Genomic DNA, 21,733 nt, shown 5'->3' on the forward strand with positions numbered 1-21,733 from the left:
CTTGCCACTTGGTCAAAAGGTCACTTCAGTTCTCCATGGCAACCATTGAGTCCATGGGGAACAAAGACCCCATCTTGAAGAGTTTTTTCTCTTCATCCACTTGTCCAATTGCTTAACCTCTCGTGATCGATTAATCTGCTTTTTTTGGTTGTTGTTTCTGGTTTGTTTACTTTGATATAGGGTGCCTCTATGCAGCCCTGGCTGGTCTGGAACTCGCTGTGTAGACCAGGTTGGCCTTGAACTCACAGAGATCCACCTGCCTCTGACTCCTGAGTGCTGGGATTAAGGGTGTGTACCACCGTACCCAGATTTAGTTTGGTTTCTTGAGGCAGGGTCTCGCGCCATAGCCTGCGCTGGCCTCAAACTGATAATGATGCTCAAACCTCAGTCCCCCAGGCACTGGAGTTACAAGTGTGAGCCACCATGCCTGGCTTTCTTTAGTGATCCTGTCATAGCTCTGTCATAGCTCTGAGGAGAAAGGCAGGCTCAGCCTTTCTCCTCAGCTCCCTCTTGTGCTTGCTGAAGTGTCTCAAAGACTCACTTTGACTTCTGGATTCAGCATCCAGGGGGCAGTTGTATAGGTCCCAGCGGATGTGATGGCTGTGAACTAAGGAGTGGAGGAGTGGGGCGCTGGCTCAGGGGCAGGAAGCAAACCTTCTGTCTTGGGTTGGCAAGTCCTCAGGGCCAGGACGGAGCCTTTTTCTTCCAGCACCCAGTGGTGCCTTCAGTTCTCAGCTCAGCTGCTCCTGGCCCAAGTGGGAAGGCTCACTGGGTGACCTGTGTAGACGAGTACTTTACCTCGGCAAACCCAGGTTAGCCTACCTGAGGGTCTCCAAGTGTCTCCCGTTCTGTGTGCCCCCTCCTGACATCAGCAAGCCCAGGTTCCCGAAGCTCCCGTGTGCGCCTGCTCTCTGTACCTCCTGGTACCGTCCCTCACCACAGGCCCACCCTCCTCAATCCCCGCCCCTGTGAACTGTATCCTTCATCTCCGAACTGGCCCTCTCACCTCTAGGCCATTCCCCATCACCTCTGGACCATCGCTCTCACCTCCAGGCCACCCATTTCTCTTCAGGACCAAGTCCCGCTCACCGATAGACTGGTCCCTCACCTGTGGGCCATCTTCGCGTGTAGACTGTTCCTCCTCACCTGTGAACTACTTCCCTCTCACTTCCAGATCAATGCCCCTTACAGTTCTGTCTGCCCCTTCACCTGTGGATTGTGCCCTCACCTCTGCACCACCTCCCTCACCTGTGGCTGGGCATCCACACGGGAATCAGCAGGAGTGGGGTACACGGACTGACCTACAGCCCTCCCCTCCGCCCCAGCACACCTACTACGCGCCGGCTGCGGCCCGCCCCACCCCGCCTCCCAGCACCTCCGCCAATAAGCGCGCAGCACCGCATCCGGGGACCCGCTTGGCTGCCGCCTCCCGCGCGCAGGCTCGGCCATGGCGGAGGTGAGTGAGCGGCTGGGCAACGGCCCCTCCCACACGCTGCCCTCAGTCGCCCTGGTCTGGCTCGTGCTCTCCCAGCCCGAGCGCCCCGAGCCTCCCTACCACCCCCGGGCCGGAGCGTGAGCCCCGTGGGCGCCCGCCGCACCCCAGCTCGGCCACGGTGCGCATGCGCGGGCGGGCGGGCGAGGGGGAGGGGCGCGAGGCGCGGGCGACCGGGTGCCGGGCCGAGACCCCGGGCCGCGCGGTGGGAGGGCGCAGCGCTGCGGACGGGGTGGGTGGGCGGCGCTGGCGTCTGGGACGGCGACGCGGAGACCGCAGCCGAGCGCGCTGGGACGAGCACGGTGCGGAGTCCGCGGTGCTTTGCGAGTGGAAAGTTTCGCGCGTGGAGTTCGTCTGGTTGTAGGAGGTAGGGCGCGGGCCTCCCCGCGGGCGCGGGGTTGCGGGGCTCTGCCCAGAGCCCACCTGCACCACTGGGTGCGGCCACTGAACCCCAGAACCAGCCCCCATCGAGGCGCCGCGAACCCGCCACTCCAGGACTGCAACTCAGCACGGTGGGCGAGTGGGGCCGCTTGGGTAGCAACAGGCCCGCGCGGGCCACAGGGTCGAGTTCTGGAAGTCCACTTGGACCTCTCCGGCTGGTTGATCCAGAGGGTTCTTACGGGCGTAGTTCCTTCTTTAGGGGGCTTTTGGGGAAACTGAGTCCTTATGAAGACAAGGCAGATCAACCTTCGGGGCATGGTGGCCAAGTGGGTGCTGTTGGGCCCCAGGCTGCTCTGCCCTGGGTGACTTGGGTGGTGGAGACTTAGCAGATTGCCTCCCCCCTATTCTGGAGTCTAGGATTTAGAAGGGGTCGGCCTCAGTTTCCCAATCTCAAGTGGGACCGTGTTGGTGTCTTCCCATAACTGAGAGGTCCAGTGGAGTCCTGATGCATCGTCCTCTCATGTGGTGGTGTCCATATATTTTTAAGTCATAGAAGTGGACACGGTCATCTAGAAGTTCTCTTTGTTAGTGCTTGTTAGTGTGCGTCTCAGTGAAGGGTGGGAGCCCTGGTGGCTTGTCCCGCTCTTATAGTCTAAGCTTTATCTTTTCACTGTGCCTACCCTTTGCTGCCCTCCTGAGACCACCCACCCCATGGAGTCCTCCCTGGTACTCTGAATTCCCATGGAGCCGCCCCCCAGTTGTCGCACCTTATCTGGCCCTGGGATGCCTTCTCTGACCCCAGCTGCCCAGCCTCCACCTTGTTTTCTTCATGCCTGTGCCTTCCTTTAGCCCTCATGTATTTGTCTTCCTGTGTCCCAGCTCCATGTGGGTAGAGACAGGCTGAACCTGTCTCTGGGGATGTCCTAGGTGCCACAGTGGAGGGGTGAGACTGGGACACCGAGGGTACTGGGGCACTTGCCTGGGTGTGGGCGAGTCTTTCTCTTTAACTCCTCGGCATTCACTTGACCTTATAATTCTTGGGGTTCGCTTGACTTCTTGTGGGTTGCCATTTGTAGGTAACTGGACTTAGAACTAATGCTAGGCTCCTTCTCCAATGGAATGTGGGCTCTCACACACGTATGAGGTCTCTGCACGGCTTGGGCTTCCTCGCATCATGGCGTCTGTGCTTTAAAAGATGCTCTGTGGAATGCTGGGGACAGCCTCTGAAGTTATCGCCTGTCCTTCTAACAGTCTCAGTTTGGCTGGGTCCTGGGTGGAGACCCGCCTGTGAGGCACCACCTGCTCTGTGTCTGGGCTTCTGACGGTCAGGGTGATGGTGGCCATGCTAATCCACTTGCGCCCTCATCCTCTGTTCTCAGGGACCTGGGGGCGGGAGGACCCGCTTGCCTCTGGCCTCTCCCTTGGTTTCAGCGTCTAGTGTGTTTGTCACCTGTATCATCTTAGCTCTGAGGGGCATTGCTGTCCTTTGTCTTTCCCGATGTGGGGAAGTAGGGCTCGGAACCCACCCTTTAAAGTATCTTAGAAGTGATGTGCCTGGTTTCTCAGTGACCTTGCCTATCTCGGGGCTCTTGAACTTGGCCCGGTTGGCAAGGAAGAAACTGTGTGGCTCCCCAGTTGGCTGTGTCTCACTCTTCTTAGCTCCTCTCTGCTTGAGACCCTGTTTAGGTCTGACCCCTGACCTGAAACAGGAGGGACACTGAGACTGTTGCTAGGCTGCCATGCAACTGTGGTGTCCTTTGGGGTCTCCCCTCTTAGTTAGGGCTCTCGAATGTAGGGAGAGAGGGCCAGTCCTTGGGCATGGTTCCACGGACACTGGGACACCCTCCCCGTGCCTTCACCTCTGCCTGTTGGTCTGCTTGTGGCCTGTGTTCCAGAAAGGTTAGGACGCCTTGCCTCACCACACCAGGTACAGCCTGCGTGAACGCCCTGTTCTTTCCCTGCCTTCAGCCCCTGCGGCTGTCCTAGGTGGGCCCCTTGCTGAGTGGGTAACTCCACCTCTCTGGGCTGTAGTTTACTTGTTTCTTTTCTGGGAGGGATGAATGCTTCACCTCTAAGGTTCTCCAAGGACCTAGTGCTACAGTGTTCTAAGTTTTAAACTTTCTTTAACATTCTAACTTTTTTGGGGGGGGGGATGTAACTTTATTTCTTGTGTATGAGTGTTTTGCCAGAAGAGGGTGCAAGATCTGGAACTGGAGTTACATGGCTGTGAGCTGCCATGAGTGCTGGGAACTGTACCCCAACGTTCTTAACCACTTAGCCATCTCTCCTGCCCACATAATAATGATGATGATGATATTATTATTATTATTATCAGCAGCAGCTTTGCTGTGGTACACCCTGTCTCCCTTTTAGTGTGTACAGTTCGGTAGCTTTTGTTGTTTTTGAAGTTGGTATAACTGCCAAACACAATCAGTTGAGAGTGTCCAGTCACCTCTGAAGGAAGCCCTGTCCCCATGAGCAGTCACCCTGGCCCCTTTCCAGCACTCAGCCAGTACACACCTACCTCCTGTCTCAGGATTCATCCCTGGTGTGCATTTCCCACCATGGTGCCCCCCACACTGTGTGACCTTTCTTTGCAGTGCTTACAAGGTCCCCCTTGGTTCTAGTGGCATGTGTGAGAGAGCCTTGCTTGTTCGTGACTGTGTGATACTCTGTGGTGTTTCGTTCATCTGTTCCTCAGCGGTAGACATGTTCCTCCACTTCTGATTGAGGTGAATGATTCTCCTGTGTATTTTCCCTTCTGGGGTAGAAGTGCTGGTCTCACGGTGGTGTGACTTTGGGGATACTGCCAAGCCGTTTCTGGTGCTGCATGCTTGTCTCCAGGAATGCAGGCTCTGATGCGCCTTCCCTGTTCTGGGCTTACTCTTGGAGTGCACTGGGTTCTGATAGGAGCGAGATATGTGCTCCAGGCCTGAGACGTTGGGAGGCAGGACCATTGTCTTTCTCTTCCTCAGTAAGCGGTCCGTACGTGTGTGTGCCTCTTTCCAGATGCGTGCTTTGCCAGTGTTTCCTCCCATTCTGTGAGTCCAGTCACGAGTGTCGGTCTGCTTGCTTGGTTACGTGTGTTGGACTCATGTGTCCAGGCCATTGGGGAGTTTGTCTCTGAGGCCCCAGTTGTGTGCCTCTGCCCTGAGCCTGTCTGTGGGCACACACCGCCCCGCTGAGATGTCTCTGAGGTCCCTGACCTGATCCTGTCTGTGGGTACACACTGCCCCGCTGAGATGTCTCTGAGGTCCCTGACCTGATCCTGTCTGTGGGTACACACTGCCCCGCTGAGATGTCTCTGAGGTTCCTGACCTGAGCCTGTCTGTGGACGCACTCCGCCCTGCTGAGATGTCTCTGATAGTCATTTGTGAAATTGGGAGCACCCCATTGCAGGATGGTTTTAGCTCTTCTGGGTCCCTTGAGTTTCTGTGTGTGCTGTTTGTCGATTTCTACAATTTAGGTGGTTTTGGCTGTCTAGGTCACTTCAGAGGGTCTCCATCTTCCAGTGTGAGAACCTTGGCTGGGAACATGGTTATCTTTTCTCTCATACCAGTCATTTCTCTGTCAGCAGAACATGTCTGTGTTCTTAGGGAGCATGTGCTGTGTGCATCCCGGCTGTTGTGAGTGCGGTTGTTTCCTTAATCTACAGAATCTCCATAGCTGGAGTGTGGGACCAAGATGGTGCTTAGCCCTGCTGAGCCACCTCTCTGTCACCACCTGGAAGAGGTGCCGTCCTTTGTCCCTCCCTTTCATTCTCTGTTGATGGAATGGGGGATGTGTCCCGGTGCAGTCCTGACGTCCCTTGGTCCTGGTTTCACAGCATGGCCTCAGTTTGCTGCCACTTGTCCCCTCCTCTCAGTACAGTGGGACCTGTGTAGCTACTGCTTTCCTTTCTAGAGCCGCTCTCCCCAGCCAGCAGAACCCTTGAGTCCAGTTCCACTCTCTGCTTTGTCAGGAGTGTTACAAGTATATCCTTCTGTGTCTTTATCTGTCGCCAAGCCCCATGTCTTCAAGGTCCCTCCACACAGGAGCTGTGATTGGGCGGTCCCCTTTCCGCTTTCCCTGCTGTCCTCAAAGTTACCCAGTGGCTGGGCTCTCACCAGAGCCTCGGTAGCTGCGTGAGGTCTGCTTGTGGGTTCTGGCTCCAGAGCCAGCACCACCTTTCTTTCTTTTCAGGCCTCCTCGCTGGAGAGGCAGAGTCCTTGTGTGGCCCCCTGCCTTGCACATAGCCTGTGCCCTCGGGAGTGCAGCTTGCAGGCCACAGCAGGTAACCATCCTCACCCCTTCTGCCCTAGACCTCCAGAGACAGAGCCCGTGCTCCTGAGCGGCTCAGTGTCCCCCATCAGGTGGAGTCATACACAGTGGTCGGGACACTCCCTCTCCTTGGAGCCATGGGACGGGCTAGCTAACTGAGAGTGAGTGGGAGGCCCTCCCCGGGGTGGCTACATGCCTGATGACTTTAAGGTCCCTAGCCGGTCTGCTGGTCGTCTGCTGTGGGCCCATGTGGGTGAAGTGATGGAGGTTTCTGCCACCATAAATATCACATGGCTGTGGCCCTGCAGATAGCAGAACTTGGTGCAGCTACAGTGACTTGTGTGGTATTGCCTATGTGGCCCCGTGTGTGAATTGAGCACCTTGCCCATATTGTCCAGAGTCCAGAACCAGGGCTATGGCTGTGGGGCCGGACCTGGGACACCTTCATTGCCTTCCACGGTCACCTGACTGATGCCTCCCCTCTTCCTACCCCAGTGCCCTTCCAGTCTATGGGCCCCCCAGACCTACCCCTACTCAGTCCCCACACTCTGCCTACCTGCTGACCTCTCCCACAGTGGTATCCATGGGCTCTGCAGACCATCGGTTTAACCTCGCCGAGCTCTTGTCGCAGAACTATAGCCTCCGAGAGGGCTGTGCTGAGGCCCCGCAGTGCCCTGATAAGCCGGAGGATCAGCTGGACAAGGACTTCATCGCCCAGGTGTGGTGACTCACCAGTCTGATCCAGTTGCTCCCCTTGGTCTCCATGTGGTCCATCCCCGTGCACATGTGGTTTGCATAGTGCTGTGCTGGCCCGGCCTCAGAGCCTGCTCTGCCCCCCAGGACCGTGGCTGGTGCTCAGGCCTCTTATCTCCTCGGTGGTCCTGATGCAGTTGTAGTGCCCCATGGGGACTTAGAGGGGTGTCAAGGGGTCCCGGCTGTGGAGGTCTCAGGCACAACCCTAGGCTTGACCCCCCACATGGGTCCGGTACTCCTTCCCCAGAGCAGTGACATGCCCCTGGATGAACTGCTTGCACTGTATGGGTACGAGGCCTCGGACCCCATCTCTGAGCAGGAGAGCGAGGGCGGAGACACAGCCCCAACCCTCCCGGACATGACCTTGGACAAGGTGAGTGGAAGTGTCCCTGATAGGGCCCCAGGGTGCCGCTGGTTGCCCTGAGTTGGAGGGGAAGAGCAGGGATATCAGGCCCAGGATGGGGAGCTACTCAGTCAGCAAGTGCGACAGTTGCCCAGGGTTGCTCTGCCTTTCCGCCCTCTCTGGTACAACCACAGGGACCCTGCCCTGGGGTAGGGCTGACACCCGTTCTGGTTCAAGTGATGGATGCCATCCAGGGGAACTGTGGCAGGGAAAAGAGCTGGAGCCCCAGAGGGCATGTGGAGTCTGCATCTTGGGCCAACACAGACAGTGTCTTGAGTCCCCTTCGCCCGGCAGGCTTGGCCTTTTTTGTTGGTATAGATAAAGTAATTGCCACACTTCATTCGCTGTCCCGCTCAAAGGAGCAGATAGCCAAGGACTTGCTTTCTGGGGAAGAGGAGGAAGAGACGCAGTCCTCGGCTGACGACCTCACCCCATCTGTCACCTCCCATGAAGCCTCGGACCTCTTCCGTAACCAGAGTGGGTATAGTGTCGCTGTCACTGACATTGCTGCTGTGTGTCACCTAGGCCTGCACGCACAGCCTCGGCTGGGGGCTTTGCCAGGGTGGGGCTGAGGGCTGCTGTGCGGACTGCCATCGAAGCCCCCGGAAGGGCCGACCGTACTCTGGTGGGTCCCCTTACTGCCTCTCTCTCTTCAGCTCGGTTCTTGGCTGGTGATAATGGCCCAGGCTCTTCAGTCTCCTCCGACACTGAGGAGGACACGCTTCCTGCCAACAAGTGCAAGAAGGTGTGGAGCTGTGTGTTACTGCGTGCCTCCAGGTTGGGTGGGGCCCACCGTGTACCTGGACCTTGGTTGTGCTTCTGCTGCTCTGGGGATGACTGACCCAGCATCCTGCAGGGCAGGGCAGCAGAGTGTTCAGTCTCACCCACCAGAGTACAGAAGTGGGCACTGTCTGGCAGACCCACAGTTCTGGGTGACAACCTCTGCTTGGAGTCCATGGTGCCTGTGGGGTCCCAGCTTCATGTCTGCCATTGACTTCCTGACCCTCTCCCTGGTCCTTGCCTCTGCAGGAGATCATGGTGGGGCCTCAGTTCCAGGCTGACCTCAACATCCTGCACTTGAGCCGACATTGCGACAAGAGTAAGTGATCCCGGAGGCCTGGGGCTCTGTCCAGGGACTCCGGGAATAGGCAGCACCTCAGCAAGCTTCTGTTTGCTGTTGTAGGTGGAGTCCACCAGCCTTAGCAGTATCCTAGGGTAATGGCCCTCACCCAGGCTGTGGGTTCCCACTGCCCCGTGTGTACTGGCACTACCAACAGCACCCTTCCCTGAATGGGTCTAGTGTTTCCTCTGGGCCTACCCTGGATACGATATGCTTGCTGCTCCTGTGTCCCCTAATTGTTCCTTGATCTGGGAGGTCACTTCCTGTCTGGACTTCTTGCCTCCTGCCTGCAGGGCCACTGCCAATTGAGCAGTCTCTGCTCTGCCCAGCAGCAGGGGTCAGAGACCTTGCAGGGGATGACTGCTAGGTCGCGGACTGTGCAGGGTGTGCCCACTTAGGGTGGGGCACAGAGACACTTAGTCAACAGGCACCTACACTTGCCCCGCTGTGTCCTTGAGCCCGGACTGGTGTGCACCCGAGCCCTCGGTGTCATTCAGGTCTTCCACGGCCTCTAGTAGCCGTCCCTCCCTGTGGCCTTGCTCTGTGACTGCCTCTGTGGATGTCCCTGCAGTGTCTGCTGCTTGCGTAGTGGGTGTCAGCTGTTCCTTAGTCGCACGTTCATCTCTTGGCTGGTGTCACATTGTCCCCAGGTGGGTGGAGAGCTCCCCAGTGTTCAGGTATTGTAGGTGCTCCCCCCCTTGTCAGCACCCTGCGCTGTGGACCCAGCGCTTTACCCAGCGCCCGTGTGGTTTGCAGGGGTTGTTACTTATTTGCATGTTTGGGACACAACCCAGGCTGACTCTGTTCCTGGTAGTCGCCAGCTCGTGGCTTCCCCCCTGCTGTCAGGATGGTGCCAGATCTCTGTCCATTTGTTCAGTATCTGGCTGACGCTTTGTGGTCGTTGTGTATGTTTTATGTCACTCACTGGGGACACAGTAGCCTCTTCCTTTGCATCTTTATCTACACGTTATATCTACATTGTGTGTGTGTACCCCAGGTTACACTGCCCTGTGGAAGTGTTGAGGTTGCCATTCTTCAGCGGCAGGAAGACTCTGAGCTTGTCCCATGAAGCGTGTGTTAGTTCTGCTGTGAAGCCATCTGGACTGTGCTTCACTTTTGGTTTTACTCATTTCAGTTTTTTGAAACAAAAAGTTTCTCTTTGTAGTATAGGCTGACCTGGAACTAGTTCTGTAGACTAGGCTGGCCTTGAACTCACAGAGATCTGTGAACTTTTAAATGACAAATTCAGCTGAGTTCATCGACTTCTGTGTGTGTGTGTGTGTGTGTGTGTGTGTGTGTGTTCTCTTGTTTATTTCCCTTTGTGAGACAGGGTCTGTTGTAGTTGAGGCCTAGAACCTTCTGTGTGTAGATGGCTGACACTCTGAAGAGCCGGGCTCGTCGGTGAGCACCGCCGTCCTGGTCGGGCTGCTGTCCCCTTTGTTTCCGCTGTGTTTACTGTGACCAAAGCACGCCGAGGGGTGCCGCCTCTGGGGCCTGTTCACTGACTTCACACCCCACCTCTTTTGTTCCCTCAGTGCCCACAGCCCTCTTGGGTCCATATGATGTTGAACTGCACGTGCCAGGAGTTGGTTTTACCCATCGGGAGGTGCTGAGGCGCCTGCCCTGACTCCCCTGGTGTGGGTGGCCACTGCCCACCTGACTCTCAGCCTCTTCCACAGTCTATGAAAATGAAGACCAGCTGCTGTGGAGCCCCAGCGTGCTCCCGGAGCGGGAGGTGGAAGAGTTCCTGTACAGGGCGGTGACGCGGAGGTGGCAGGAGACAACTGGCCCCCAGATCCCAGAGGGCGAGGTGGTTAAGGACAGTGAACAGGTAGGGGTCACACCCTGGGCACACCCCAGGAATGGTCAGGCAGTGTGCTCGTGGGATGGACTTCACATTGAACAGCTTGTGGGGGCAATGGTGTCAGTCCTGATCACACCTGGGGGCCGTGGTGTGGGTGCGGTGGCAGTGGCTTTGGGGCCACCACGGCCCCACCCACACCACGTGGGTGTGGCATGTGACTTGGACCGTGGTGTGGGTGTGGCACATGGCTCTGGGGCCGTGGTGTGGGTGTGGCATGTGGCGTAGGTACCCTCTGTGCTGGCCCTCGTAGGCTGGTGGAAAAGCTAAACCACGCTCTGCCCCAGGCGCTGTACGAGCTGGTGAAGTGTAATTTCAACGTGGAGGAGGCCCTGCGCAGACTGAGGTTCAACGTAAAAGTGATCAGAGGTGAGCTGCAGCCCTGGACTCCCCCTTGTCCCTGCTGCTCCCGAGCTGCCTGAGCGCCCCTCTCTCTTTGCAGACGGGCTCTGCGCCTGGAGTGAGGAAGAGTGCAGGAACTTTGAACACGGCTTCCGTGTTCACGGGAAGAACTTCCACCTGATCCAGGCCAACAAGGTGGGTGAGGTTCACTGTCCTGGCAGACCTGCCCTTCCTGTTGATGGCTCCCTTGGGTCTTGGCCACACTCACCAGGCCACTTTCTCACCCCAAAGTTAGAGGTTCCTGTCCCCAAGCTGGCTCTCTCTCACCCACACCTTGCTCGACCCTGTCACCTTTTTGTCTTCTGTGGACCTTGCTGGCTCAGTGCTGCACACTGAACAGGACGCCTAGGTCTGTCTTCCTTCGCAGACCTGAATCCCCCTTGGACACCTGCTTTGCTGCGGTGCCATTGGCCCTGCTCTGGACTGACATGTCGCACAGGCCTTAGCCTGTGGCTGTTAGGTTATGTGACTGCTGGCAGTCTATCCCTGTTCTGGCCTGGTTGCCTGGGAACCGGTTCATCTGTAGTGAGTGGGGGTGCAGGGGTGACTGTGCCGAGCACTGGTCAGAGTCAGTGCTCAGTCCTGAACTGTCCCACGAGGAGCGCACTGCAAGGTTGGCCTCCTCAGATGATGACCCGTACCTGTGGAAACCGGCCCCTGCCTACGCGTGTGCAAGGCCTGCTCTCTGGGCAGAACTGCTGTGTCCTGGACAGGGGCGGGGCTGTGAGCCAGAGGATATCAGGTGGAACACTACTGGGGACATTGGAGCAGCAGTGCCACAGTTATAACTTGGCACAGCTCTGGGATTTGGGGTGCATGGTGGCCATTGGATGATCTGCCACCTGTATTTCAGCCTACCTGGTGCACCACAGATGAAGCCTGGCATCTGCACCTGTCCTGTCAGTCACTTCCTGTCACTGCACCTGTGTCCTGTCAGTCACTGCACCTGTGTCCTGTCTGTTACTTCCTGTCACTGCACCTGTGTCCTGTCAGTCACTGCACCTGTGTCCTGTCTGTCACTTCCTGTCACTGCACCTGCCTCCTGTCTGTCACTTCCTATCACTACACCTGTGTCCTGTCTGTCACTTCCTATCACTGCACCTGTGTCCTGTCAGTCACTGCACCTGTGCCCTGTCTGTCACTGCACCTGTGTCCTGTCGGTCGCTGCACCTGTGTCCTGTCTGTCACTGCACCTGTGTCCTGTCAGTCGCTGCACCTGTGTCCTGTCTGTCACCGGACCTGTGTCCTGTCAGTCACTGCACCTGTGTCCTGTCGGTCACTGCACCTGTGTCCTGTCGGTCACTGCACCTGTGTCCTGTCGGTCACTACACCTGTGTCCTGTCTGTCACTGCACCTGTGTCCTGTCAGTCACCGAACCTGTGTCCTGTCTGTCACTTCCTATCACTGCACCTGTGTCCTGTCAGTCACTGCACCTGTGCCCTGTCTGTCACTGCACCTGTGTCCTGTCAGTCACTGCACCTGTGCCCTGTCTGTCACTGCACTTGTGTCCTGTCTGTCACTGCACCTGTGGCCTATCAGTCTGTCACTGCACCTGTGTCCTGTCAGTCACTGCACCTGTGTCCTGTCTGTCACTGCACCTGTGTCCTGTCAGTCACTGCACCTGTGTCCTGTCTGTCACTGCACCTGTGTCCTGTCAGTCACTGCACCTGTGCCCTGTCTGTCACTGCACCTGTGTCCTGTCTGTCACTGCACCTGTGTCCTGTCTGTCACTGCACCTGTGTCCTGTCAGTCACTGCACCTGTGTCCTGTCTGTCACTGCACCTGTGGCCTATCAGTCTGTCACTGTCCTGGAGCTGTGGTAAGATACTGTAGGACAAGGGTTCAGGAAAGGCTATCACTCATAGCAGAGCAGGACTGAGAGCAGGAGTCAGCTGCTTGCGTTCCGTCCCCGCTGCACAGCAGAGACGAGCATAGATTCCCTGCTTGTCGTTTGCTTCCCCTTCATTCACCCAGAACCACTACTAATTGGATGGCACCTTCACCTTCAGGGTGTGTTGTCCATACCCAGTTACATCTCTCTGGAGACTCTCCAACACGCTGATTGTGTGTGTCACTTAGGTGACTGGAAATCCTGTCAGGTTGACAAGATTCCCTGTCACAGTCTACTCTCCTAAGGACTCTGGAGTTCCCTTTCTCCTGGATTCCTCCTGACGGGAGTGCATCCAGTTCCCTGTACCTAACTCCCTGTCCTCTCTCTGCATAGCATTCATAGGCTGGGGAGGCGGCTCCACGCTCAAGAGCACCGGCTGCCCTTGCAGGGCACTGCCTCACAATGCCTGTTGCTTCAGTTCTGAGAGATCTGTTCCCTCTCTGATTTCCAGGTGCACCACGCACACACACGGTGCACATACGTACATGCAGATACATACTCATACATAAATTGCTCGGCATGGTGGCTCATGTCTTTAATCTCAGCACTCAGCGAATCTATTTTTAAGTTCAAGGCCAGCCTGGTCTACGGGTGCGAGTTCCAGGACAGCCAGGGCTCCACAGAGAAACCCTTTCTCAAGCAAGAAAACAAAGAAAAGCAAAACTCTAAGCTCCATACTCTGTCCAGTGGGGCTCAACATACAGTACTGTTCTTTCCGCATAGCTAAGACTGAGCCGAAAGCACTGTTTGGACCCTGCTTGGCTGATCCCACACTCCACAGCTTGTATCCTGCTCCTGATGACTTCATCTGGGCTCCAGCAACCCTAGTCCTGCCACTGTAGCCGTGTTGCCACAGCTCCACTCCTTGCCAGCAGTTTTTCCTGCTTCTGGTACCTCCAGCACCCTGGCATCTCCACTGAGCTTGGGCTTTACCTTCGGAGCTTCATGTAGTGGCTTTCCAGAAAGCTGGTGCAAGCCTCCGTGGCCCTCTTGCACTTGGCTTTTTGCGTCTGCAAAGCCAGCGCTTGTGCTTGTTGCTGCTGAGCTTTGCTGCCAGCCCAGCTGGTGTGGCCCTTTGTGCCAGTGCTTCGGCGGCCTCTGCTCCTTGGCTGCACCTGGGGAGTTAGTTCGTTTGGGCACTTGTTGAGGAAGGGCCCTGTCAGCGACCTCAGTCTGTGCTCTTTCCTAATGGATTTAGGTTTCAGCACCTTCTGTGCTGGGTTCTGTGTCTGCTCCACTCTCCCATCGCAGGGCTCAGGGACTCGGTGCTTGAAGCTGCACTAGCAGCTGGGATCTCGCTTGAGGTCCGTGTTCCCGCTGAACCTCACGTTCTCTTCTCTCTGTTCTCTGTTACTGTTGATCTGAGCAGGCGCAGTGCACAATGCACATGCCGCATCTGGACAGGGTGCAGTGCACAGTGAGCGTGCTAGTCTACCTTGAAATCTCTTCCACGGAGCAGCTGTATCTCTCTCTCTCTCTCTCTCTCTCTCTCTCTCTCTCTCTCTCTCTCTCTCTTTTTGAGACAGGATCTCTCTCTATATCCTTGGCTGTTCTGGAACTGACTCTGTAGACCAGGCTGGCCTCGAACTCAGAGATCCGTCTGCCTCTGCCTCCCTACTCCTGGGATGAAAAGTGTGTGCCACTGCCCAGCCGTGTCTGTTACTTTTGAGTTCAGCCCCACTCCAGTGTTCAGCAACCAGATATGAGGAAGCTAGGTTTTGCCAAAATGTAGCCAGCCTTGTTCCCTATGGGAACCTCGGCTTCCACTGTGCATGTTTTTCTCCATACTCTGCCCTTCTGGGTTCCTACCAGTGCGGCCATGAAACTCTGCTAGGAGCTAGAGCCTAGAGCTTCTAACTCATAGTTTCAAACTTTGTCACGTTCCTCCCAGATACTTGTGGACCACACGGTCAGGCCCGTCTACCAGTGACATTTCTCAGCACTGGTTTTCTGTATAGTCACTTGCTTGTTGCTGTGACCAAACCTCTAGCCACAAACATCTTAAGGACGTCTGTTATTGGTCATGATTTGAGGGTGCAGTTTACCACGGTCGCATTGAGTTCTGTCCCAGTCGCCAGGTGGGTGCAGGTGCTTGGCTGGCGTCTTTTTCCTTTTTGATTCATCCTGGACCCCACCCATATGCAGCGTGGGGTTTCCTCTTGTAAACCCAGAAACACCCTTGTAAATTATGTGTGAGCTGTGTCTCCTGGAGGTGGACAGTGGATGGGCAGCACTGGCCCAGCAGTGCACGGCCTCAGCTGTGTCTTCAGGACGGCCCCAGTCCATGTTCACACTAGCAGCTGACTCCCAGGGCCAGCATCCTACACTTGCACTGCCCTCTGGCTGGAGGCTCTGTTTGTCTGTGCACCTCATGGGGAGGAGCTCAGATGTCCTGGGCACATGGAGCTGAGATTCAGGAGGCAGTTGCCCACAGGGGTGAGGCAGGTTCTCATGGTGTCAGGAAAAGAAGGCTGTGAGCTAGTTGATGGGACACTGGTGGGGTCTCAGAGGTTCCTATGGAAGCCTTTCCTGCTGCCCTGTGGCCGCAGCTGTGCAGTAGGCCACAAAGCATACTTGTGGTCCATACAGGTGCGCACGCGGTCAGTGGGCGAGTGTGTGGAGTATTACTACCTGTGGAAGAAATCTGAGCGTTACGACTACTTTGCCCAGCAGACGCGGCTGGGCCGGAGGAAGTTTGTCTCCTCTGGAATCACGTGCGTGCTCTTGCTAACCATTGGCCAGGGTGGGGGTGGGGGGGATGGGGCAGCCCCTCCTGCTGGAGCCCTGCTTCCCTGGCTTTCTTCTCATAGTCCTCTCTCCACAGGGATGCTGAGCAGGACCTGGATGGCCTTGACCCCGATGGCCCTGGCCGGTTGCACCCTGAGCAGGAATCTGAGGCAGGGGTGCCCATAGGTGAGTTCTCATGAGGCAGGGCTGTGGGTAAGGACAGGGAACCCAAGCCTTGCTACACGGTCTCTGTAGTGAGCAGTGGGCCTGCTGGGTCTCGCTCCTAGCCACCCGTGCTCACCCTGTGACTGGGAGGTAGCAAACGTGTTTTCACGCAGGGCACACGGTTAAGGACTCTGCTTGCACATCTGTCTGTTGGCAGAGGCCTCATTTCAGTGCTCTGGCGTCGTGTCTGCCTGGTTCCCTGTGTGGTACTCGTGGGTTTGCAGGACTGTCCAGTGTTCACACTGCCCAGCAGGGTCCTGTTTCATTTCTGGGTCCCCTGAGCTAGTTTACAAAGCCATAGCTTGTCCATAGACAAGGGCTGCTCCTGGCCTCAGTCTCTGTGGCTGGGCTGGCTAAGAAGGCCCCACATCCATGAGACCCAAGAGGAGCATGTGGGGCTGTGGGGGCTGATGCTGTTCCCCTGTTCTCCCTTCAGAACTACCGAGTGTGGACATTGCAACTGGTGGTCTCGATCAGCCCGGAGTGGGCTCAGCTGAGCTCCCATCCTCAGAGCCAAAACCGTGTTCGGTCCAGCCTCTGGATGAGCCCCCTGCTGTGGCCTCGCTCCAGCAGCCCAGCAGCCTGGCCGCCCCGGCTGAACTCCCACTGGTGGTGGCTGCTGCTGCTGCTGCCACTGCTGCTCCAGAGCTGGGCACCAGCCCCAGACTGGCTGTGGACCTTGCCCTACCTGAGGAACTGCCCCTTGTGTCCAGCCCTGTGGATTTGAGCGAGGACACTGCAGAGCCCATGGCTCCAGCACAGATGGCCTTGTCAGTCACTGAATTTGGACTCATTGGCATCGGAGATGTGAATCCCTTCCTAACTGGCCACCCCACGTGCCCAGCCTCCACACTGCGCTCAGAGCCTTTGTCACAGTGAGTGCCATCCTTAGCACCTTTTGCGGGCTGACCAGTGCCCAGGGCACAGCTGCCTCCAGTGGACTGTGGTTGCCCTGTCTGTACCTCCTCTATGGCTTCCTTAGTGTTTGACTTGGCAATATGTTCACATTGTTCACAAAGCTTCAATCAGGCGCAGGCTCCAGGCTCTGTCTAGGCAGAAACCAGAGCCGTTCTCTGGGTGGGAGCAGTGGTGGGAATGGGCAAGGCCTGGGTCGCTCAGCTACTGACCCTTCCTTACGATTTCTCACAGGTGCAATGTGATGACCTGTTGACCCCTGGTCATCTGTGGGGACGCGTGCTCAGAATGGACATGGCAGCACTGCCAGGCCTGCCCGTCAGTCTTCCTGACCCCTCCCACGCAGGCCTGCGTGGTGCCTCCTTTGCTTCAGAACATGATGGGACTCAGTGAAGTGGCCAGGGCCACACAGACCCCAGACCTCAGCATCCAGTACCGCCACAGCCCCTGGCTGCCACCATGCCATGGAGTGAACCTGGAACTGGGCTCAGAGAGGGCCCATCCCGACGTGGAGCCAGCCATTGGCCTCTCAGCCTACAGGGGCTGGGCAGGTGGTGCTGCCTGGGGCTTTGGGCAGGACTCATTATGAACAAGCAGCCTCTGCCCGGGCACCTTCCATAGGCCAACTCTTTCCCCACCACAGCGGGGTTGTGGCCGCCAGCCTCTGCTCAGCGTGGGACCCTGGGGCACAGAGCCATATACCTCGCCCTGTGGCCGCCCTTTCTCAGCCCTTTGCCGTCTCCACTTCAGGAAAAGCCGCACTTTATACCCCACTGCCTCTTGTCTGCACCCCCGCCCCCCGTGCTGAGGTGGGGCCTCAGCAGCCCTGGTGGGTGAGGAGCAGGTGGTCCATTCCCTTCCTGCCCCTCTCCTTGGGGCATCTTGGGGTACAGCTCTGGAAGTACCACCCTGCCATCCCCTGTCCTGAGGCTCTCATTTCTTTGGAGGCTCCTGTCAGGGTGGCTGGGTCTGTCTTGTCCTCGGCCTCCCTCATTTTATTTATGTTGGTGTTTACAATTTGGAGTGGGGTCCCTGGGCAGGCAGCTCCGCCCGGTGTTGGCAGAGCGGTGCTGTTTGAGTCTGTGCGGCTGGACTGGACCGTCCCTCGCCCCCCGAGGACACTGTGATGTGAGACTGCCTTTGCCCAACTCTATTTTATTTATTAAACTTGATTTGAAGCCCGGGGTGTCTTATGGTGGCTTGGCAGAAGCTGGGAACCTGTATTGCCCTTGTTAACCCTTAGGGACTCTGGGCAAGAGTCTGGCTGCACAGCAGAGCACATCTGAGAGGCGTGAGGTCAACAGGTCGTACAGGACCCCATGGCATAGGGCCCGGGCAGCCTGGAAGTTTCCAGTAAAGCTCAGACATCAGTCGACTTTGGGTGGAGCCAGTGGCAGAGGAGACACTTAGAGCAGAGCCCTAGGGTGGTGGGCAGAGGTCAGTGTTTGCTGGGAAGGGTGTTGTGTGTGGACACTATTGGAAACAGGCACCACTTCCTTGGGTACTCCAAACAGGCTGGGCAGGGACAGGGCGATCGAACCCAGACAGTGGGGCCCAAGGCAGAGAGGAAGGAAGACAGTCTGGGAGAGAGGAGAGAGCGTGGGATCTGAGAGTTCCCCTGCTGTGGGGAGGCTTTTCTCTTGTGTGGACAGTGGGTCTGTTCCCGTCCACCCCTCTGTTCATATGGCTCCTATTAACCTGGCACAGAGAACTGGCATCTTTTCTAATACTCCAGGCCCATTCATAGTCCTGAATCTTTAAATTTTTCTGCTAAAACACTCCGTGTTGTGTCTGCTGTCTCTTTGTATTCTGAAATAGTTACTGTTGTATTTTATGTGTTGGTTTTTCCTGTTTTGTTTACAGACAGAGTCTTGCTGTGTAGTTTAAGATGCCTCAGACTGTAGAGCAGTCTGGTCTGAAACCTGCCATTCTCCTGCCTAGGAGGGGAAAGGAGGAAGGGTGTGTGTCTGTCCATCCTTCCTTCCCAAGGCCTTTTACGTGACAAGTTCTGTACCATGGACATTCCCAGTCCTGTATTTTCTATTTATTTATTTGTATGTATACGTATGGGTACATCCATGTCATGGGAGGTCAGAGAGCAGCCTGGGGGCTAGTTCTCTCTCATCTTGTTCCCAGGCCATCCGTCCTCGGGTTTGACAGCATGCAAGCTGTGGAGCCAGCTCTCTGGCCCTGCTTTTATTCCATTGTTTTTAGCCTAGACTGACCCCAGACTCACTGTGTAGCCCAGGCTGGCCTTTTCCAATCCCCTTTTCTCAGTTTGTCGAGTGCTGGGATTATAGGCCTGAGCCACCGTGCCCAAAATGTCTGTGTAGTTTTGACAAGTGTTGATTGCTGATTCGGGTCCTAGAAGTCTTCACACACTTCCCGTTCCCTCCACTCACGTTCTGCCACATCGGCCTTGCTTCATGTCTGGCTGTTTCTGAGGATCTGAGTCTATTTTTTTTTAAACTTAAATTAATTTTTCTCAGGCCAAGTGGTGGTGGCACACACCTTTCGTTCCAGGATTTGGGAGGCAGAAGCAGGTGGATCTCTGAGGTTGAGGCCAGCTTAGAGTATGTTCCAGAGAAGACTCCAAAGCTACCGAGAAAACTGTCTTGAAAAACTGGGGACTCGAGATGGCTCAGCGGTTAAGAGCACTGGCCTCTCTTACAGAGGACCTGGGTTCAGTTCCCAGTACGCATGTGGTAGCTCACAACTGTCTGTAACTCCAGTTCCAGGGTTCTGACACCTTCACACCAACACATATAAAATAAATTTAAACAAATTACTAAAAGTTATTTTTCTCTCATATAATACAGCCCTCCTCACCTCCCTGGCTCTCCTGTCTTTCCTCCCACCCCCATCCACTCTATTGCTTTTCTTCAGAAAGGGCAGGCCTCCCGTGGATGTCTACCAAACATGGCATATCAAGTTGCAGCACCATTAGGCACATCCCCTCATATTAGGGTTTGACAAGGACAGTATGAGGAAAAGGGTCTGAACAGCAGGCAAGAGTCAGAAGCACCCCCACTTACATTGTTAGGAGTCCCACAAGAACACCAAGCTACATAATCATAATATATGGACCTAGAGGACCTAGGTCAGACCTGTGCAGGTTCCCAGGTTGTCAGTTTAATTTCTGTGGTCCTCCATGAACCCTGGTTAGTTGGCTCTGTGGGTTTTCTTGTGGAGGTTGCTGGGAACGGGTCATCCCTGTTGCTGCATCGCCTGGCTTGCGGCTGCAGTCCTGCGTCTTCCCTGTGGAAGGCCTGTGTCTTTCCAGTTCTGCCAGGAGGTCCTTGGGTGAGATTTCCTGGGTCTCGTGTCATAGATGGGATTTTCTGGCGTGAGTGTGCAGCGACAGTTGAGACTCGGACAGTTGCTGTGTCTGTGGCATGTTCTCGGTTCTGGGGAGCATAGGCCAAGAGCTTGTGGGGAGCCTAGGAGGGTCCTGGCTGCTGCAGAAGTATGTTGGGACTCAAGGCGGGCTGGAATTGAGAGGAGCCACCCTGAGTTCTGCATCACGCCGACTCGTGACTTCACAGCCAGCATCTGTGCCTTGTACGGGACAGACGACTTGGGGATCAGAACTGGACTGGCGGCCCTCACCATCTGCAGCTGGGGCAGATGCCAGGCCACCCTCATGAATTTAAATGGCTGTAGGTCGTTCCTACCAGTGCTGTCCCTGTTTTATAGCCTAGACCTCAGGCTGGGGACAGCCGTCAGGACCAGGCCTTCTCTTTGCACTGGGATGTGTACAAGTGTGGGAGTCTGTGCTGGACTAGGCAGGTGGATATGGGGCTTCTCAAGTCAGCGTTGGAGGAGGGAGAAAGCCTTCCAGAACTGGAGGATCTGGGCTGCCGCTGGCCTGAGCTCAGGCTGTCTGACTTGGTCAGAGCTCTAGGGTCTGATGGACCCAGGCCTGACTTTGTTGTCTAAACTTCTGCTCATTTCTCGGTGGTCCTCAGTCTCCCAGACTGTAGTTTCTTGATGGGGTCACTGGGTAAAATATGGGTACTCAGATTCCCATGACAGACAGGCTATACACTGCCTTGTGCTCCATATTACCAGGAATTACGTTTCCCCTGATAAGGGCTTGGTAGCCTGGAACTCAGACCCTCTGGGCTTTGTCTTTTGCTTGATCCACAGCCCCACCCCGGGCAGTCATCTGATCAAGGACTGTGGTATGGCCTGGATCCAGGCCTTGTGGCTGGCATGAGGTGACAGGAATGGTGATTTGAGGGGGATGTACGGAGCCTCCGTGTAGATTTTCAGAGACAAACTGAGGGCAGGTGGTCCGCGGGGGCGGGTGCCACTCCCTGCTCCTTTGGAGCTCTGCCCAGCAGACACTTGTCCTGTCCTGAGGGATGAGCAGTAACAGGAGGGTCATAAGGTGTCTATCTCGTGTTCCAGTGACTCGGCCCTCAGCTGGCTGCCCCTCAGTATGGTGCTTCCGGTTTAGCAGCAGGGAAGGAGGCAGCCATGTGTGAGGACCTCAGTGCTGCTCACACCTGCCCTGCCCCACTGTGTGTGAGAGCAGCGCACCGCCGCACCGCCGCACCGCTGTGCACTGCAGCCAGTGCCCTGCTCAGCCGTCCCCAGCCCTGCACGCTGCTGGTGTGTGCATCCTCTAGTGCTCACACAGGGGAGTGGCTAGGTACCGGGCAGGAGCTGCCCAGCTTGGACCTTGCAGTTGACTGGCATGGGGTGGGGACTCAGGGAGGGCGGAAGGTCGGTTCTGCAGTGCGCGGGGTCCTGAGGCTGATGGTGGCCCACTCTCCCTCTGCTGAGTGTTTCCAGGTGTCCTAGGCTGCAGGGTCTGTCTGCAGGGACGCATCCAAATTCCCTGCCTTGGCCTTCATCTTGCCTGCGTCAGACTGTGTGGAACCCCTACCCTGACTCTGGGGCGGGGAGCCCTGAAACATCCTCCAGATCCCCAGGGAAATGGAGAGCCGAGGCGGCGTGTTTGTGGGTGGTGTCTGTTAACTGTAGATCCTGCTGGCCACTTTGGGTGTCTTGCAGCATTCCTTCAGAGACACTGAGTCCCCAGGGCTAGAGCTAACCCTGACTCCATTGCCCTGGGCCAACAGTGACCTTAGGAACAGGAAGCTAGCAAGACAGCAGTACTGACAGATCCCCTCTGCCCCAGGAAAAGGCCACTCTCCTAGCCCTCCTCCCGGGCCCTGCGCAGGGTAGGAGAATTCTAGGGAAGTTTCTCACTATTTATGGCCACGTTGGTAACTGATTAGGAACCATGACCCCAATCCTAACCCTAATCCTAATTTTTGCCACCTCCACAAGGT

The 21,733-nt window shown here is 56.4% G+C and overlaps 1 protein-coding gene across 4 annotated transcripts; it reads left to right on the forward strand.

Moving 5' to 3' along the window:
- Nucleotides 1-1,367: 1,367 nt before the first annotated feature.
- Mier2 (MIER family member 2) lies at nucleotides 1,368-17,612 on the forward strand. 4 transcript variants are annotated; one of them, XM_048459400.3, is made up of 14 exons: nucleotides 1,368-1,456; nucleotides 6,056-6,146; nucleotides 6,709-6,851; nucleotides 7,134-7,259; nucleotides 7,649-7,766; nucleotides 7,946-8,034; nucleotides 8,319-8,388; nucleotides 10,089-10,240; nucleotides 10,558-10,639; nucleotides 10,713-10,807; nucleotides 15,153-15,277; nucleotides 15,388-15,476; nucleotides 15,952-16,390; nucleotides 16,665-17,612. In XM_048459400.3, exons 1-14 carry the CDS (start codon nucleotides 1,448-1,450, stop codon nucleotides 16,684-16,686), a joined length of 1,650 nt encoding a protein of 549 aa, XP_048315357.1. In that variant the 5' UTR covers nucleotides 1,368-1,447; the 3' UTR covers nucleotides 16,687-17,612. The 4 variants fall into 4 exon arrangements, with proteins under 4 accessions (XP_048315357.1, XP_048315362.1, XP_085548677.1 ...); XM_048459405.3 differs by having other exon boundaries at nucleotides 7,655-7,766; XM_085692551.2 differs by lacking the exon at nucleotides 1,368-1,456 and adding an exon at nucleotides 1,488-1,613.
- The last annotated feature ends 4,121 nt before the right edge of the window (nucleotides 17,613-21,733 follow it).

This window comes from Myodes glareolus, chromosome 8, assembly GCF_982192425.1.
Source record: "Myodes glareolus chromosome 8, mMyoGla1.1, whole genome shotgun sequence".
Lineage (NCBI taxonomy): Eukaryota > Metazoa > Chordata > Mammalia > Rodentia > Cricetidae > Myodes > Myodes glareolus.

Excerpts from the sequence above, each read along its gene's own strand:
- Mier2 (XM_048459400.3), top strand. Across the intron at positions 7,260-7,648 it reads CGGACATGACCTTGGACAAG|GAGCAGATAGCCAAGGACTT; the intron begins GTGAGTGGAAGT and ends TCCCGCTCAAAG. Across the intron at positions 15,477-15,951 it reads TGAGGCAGGGGTGCCCATAG|AACTACCGAGTGTGGACATT; the intron begins GTGAGTTCTCAT and ends TTCTCCCTTCAG.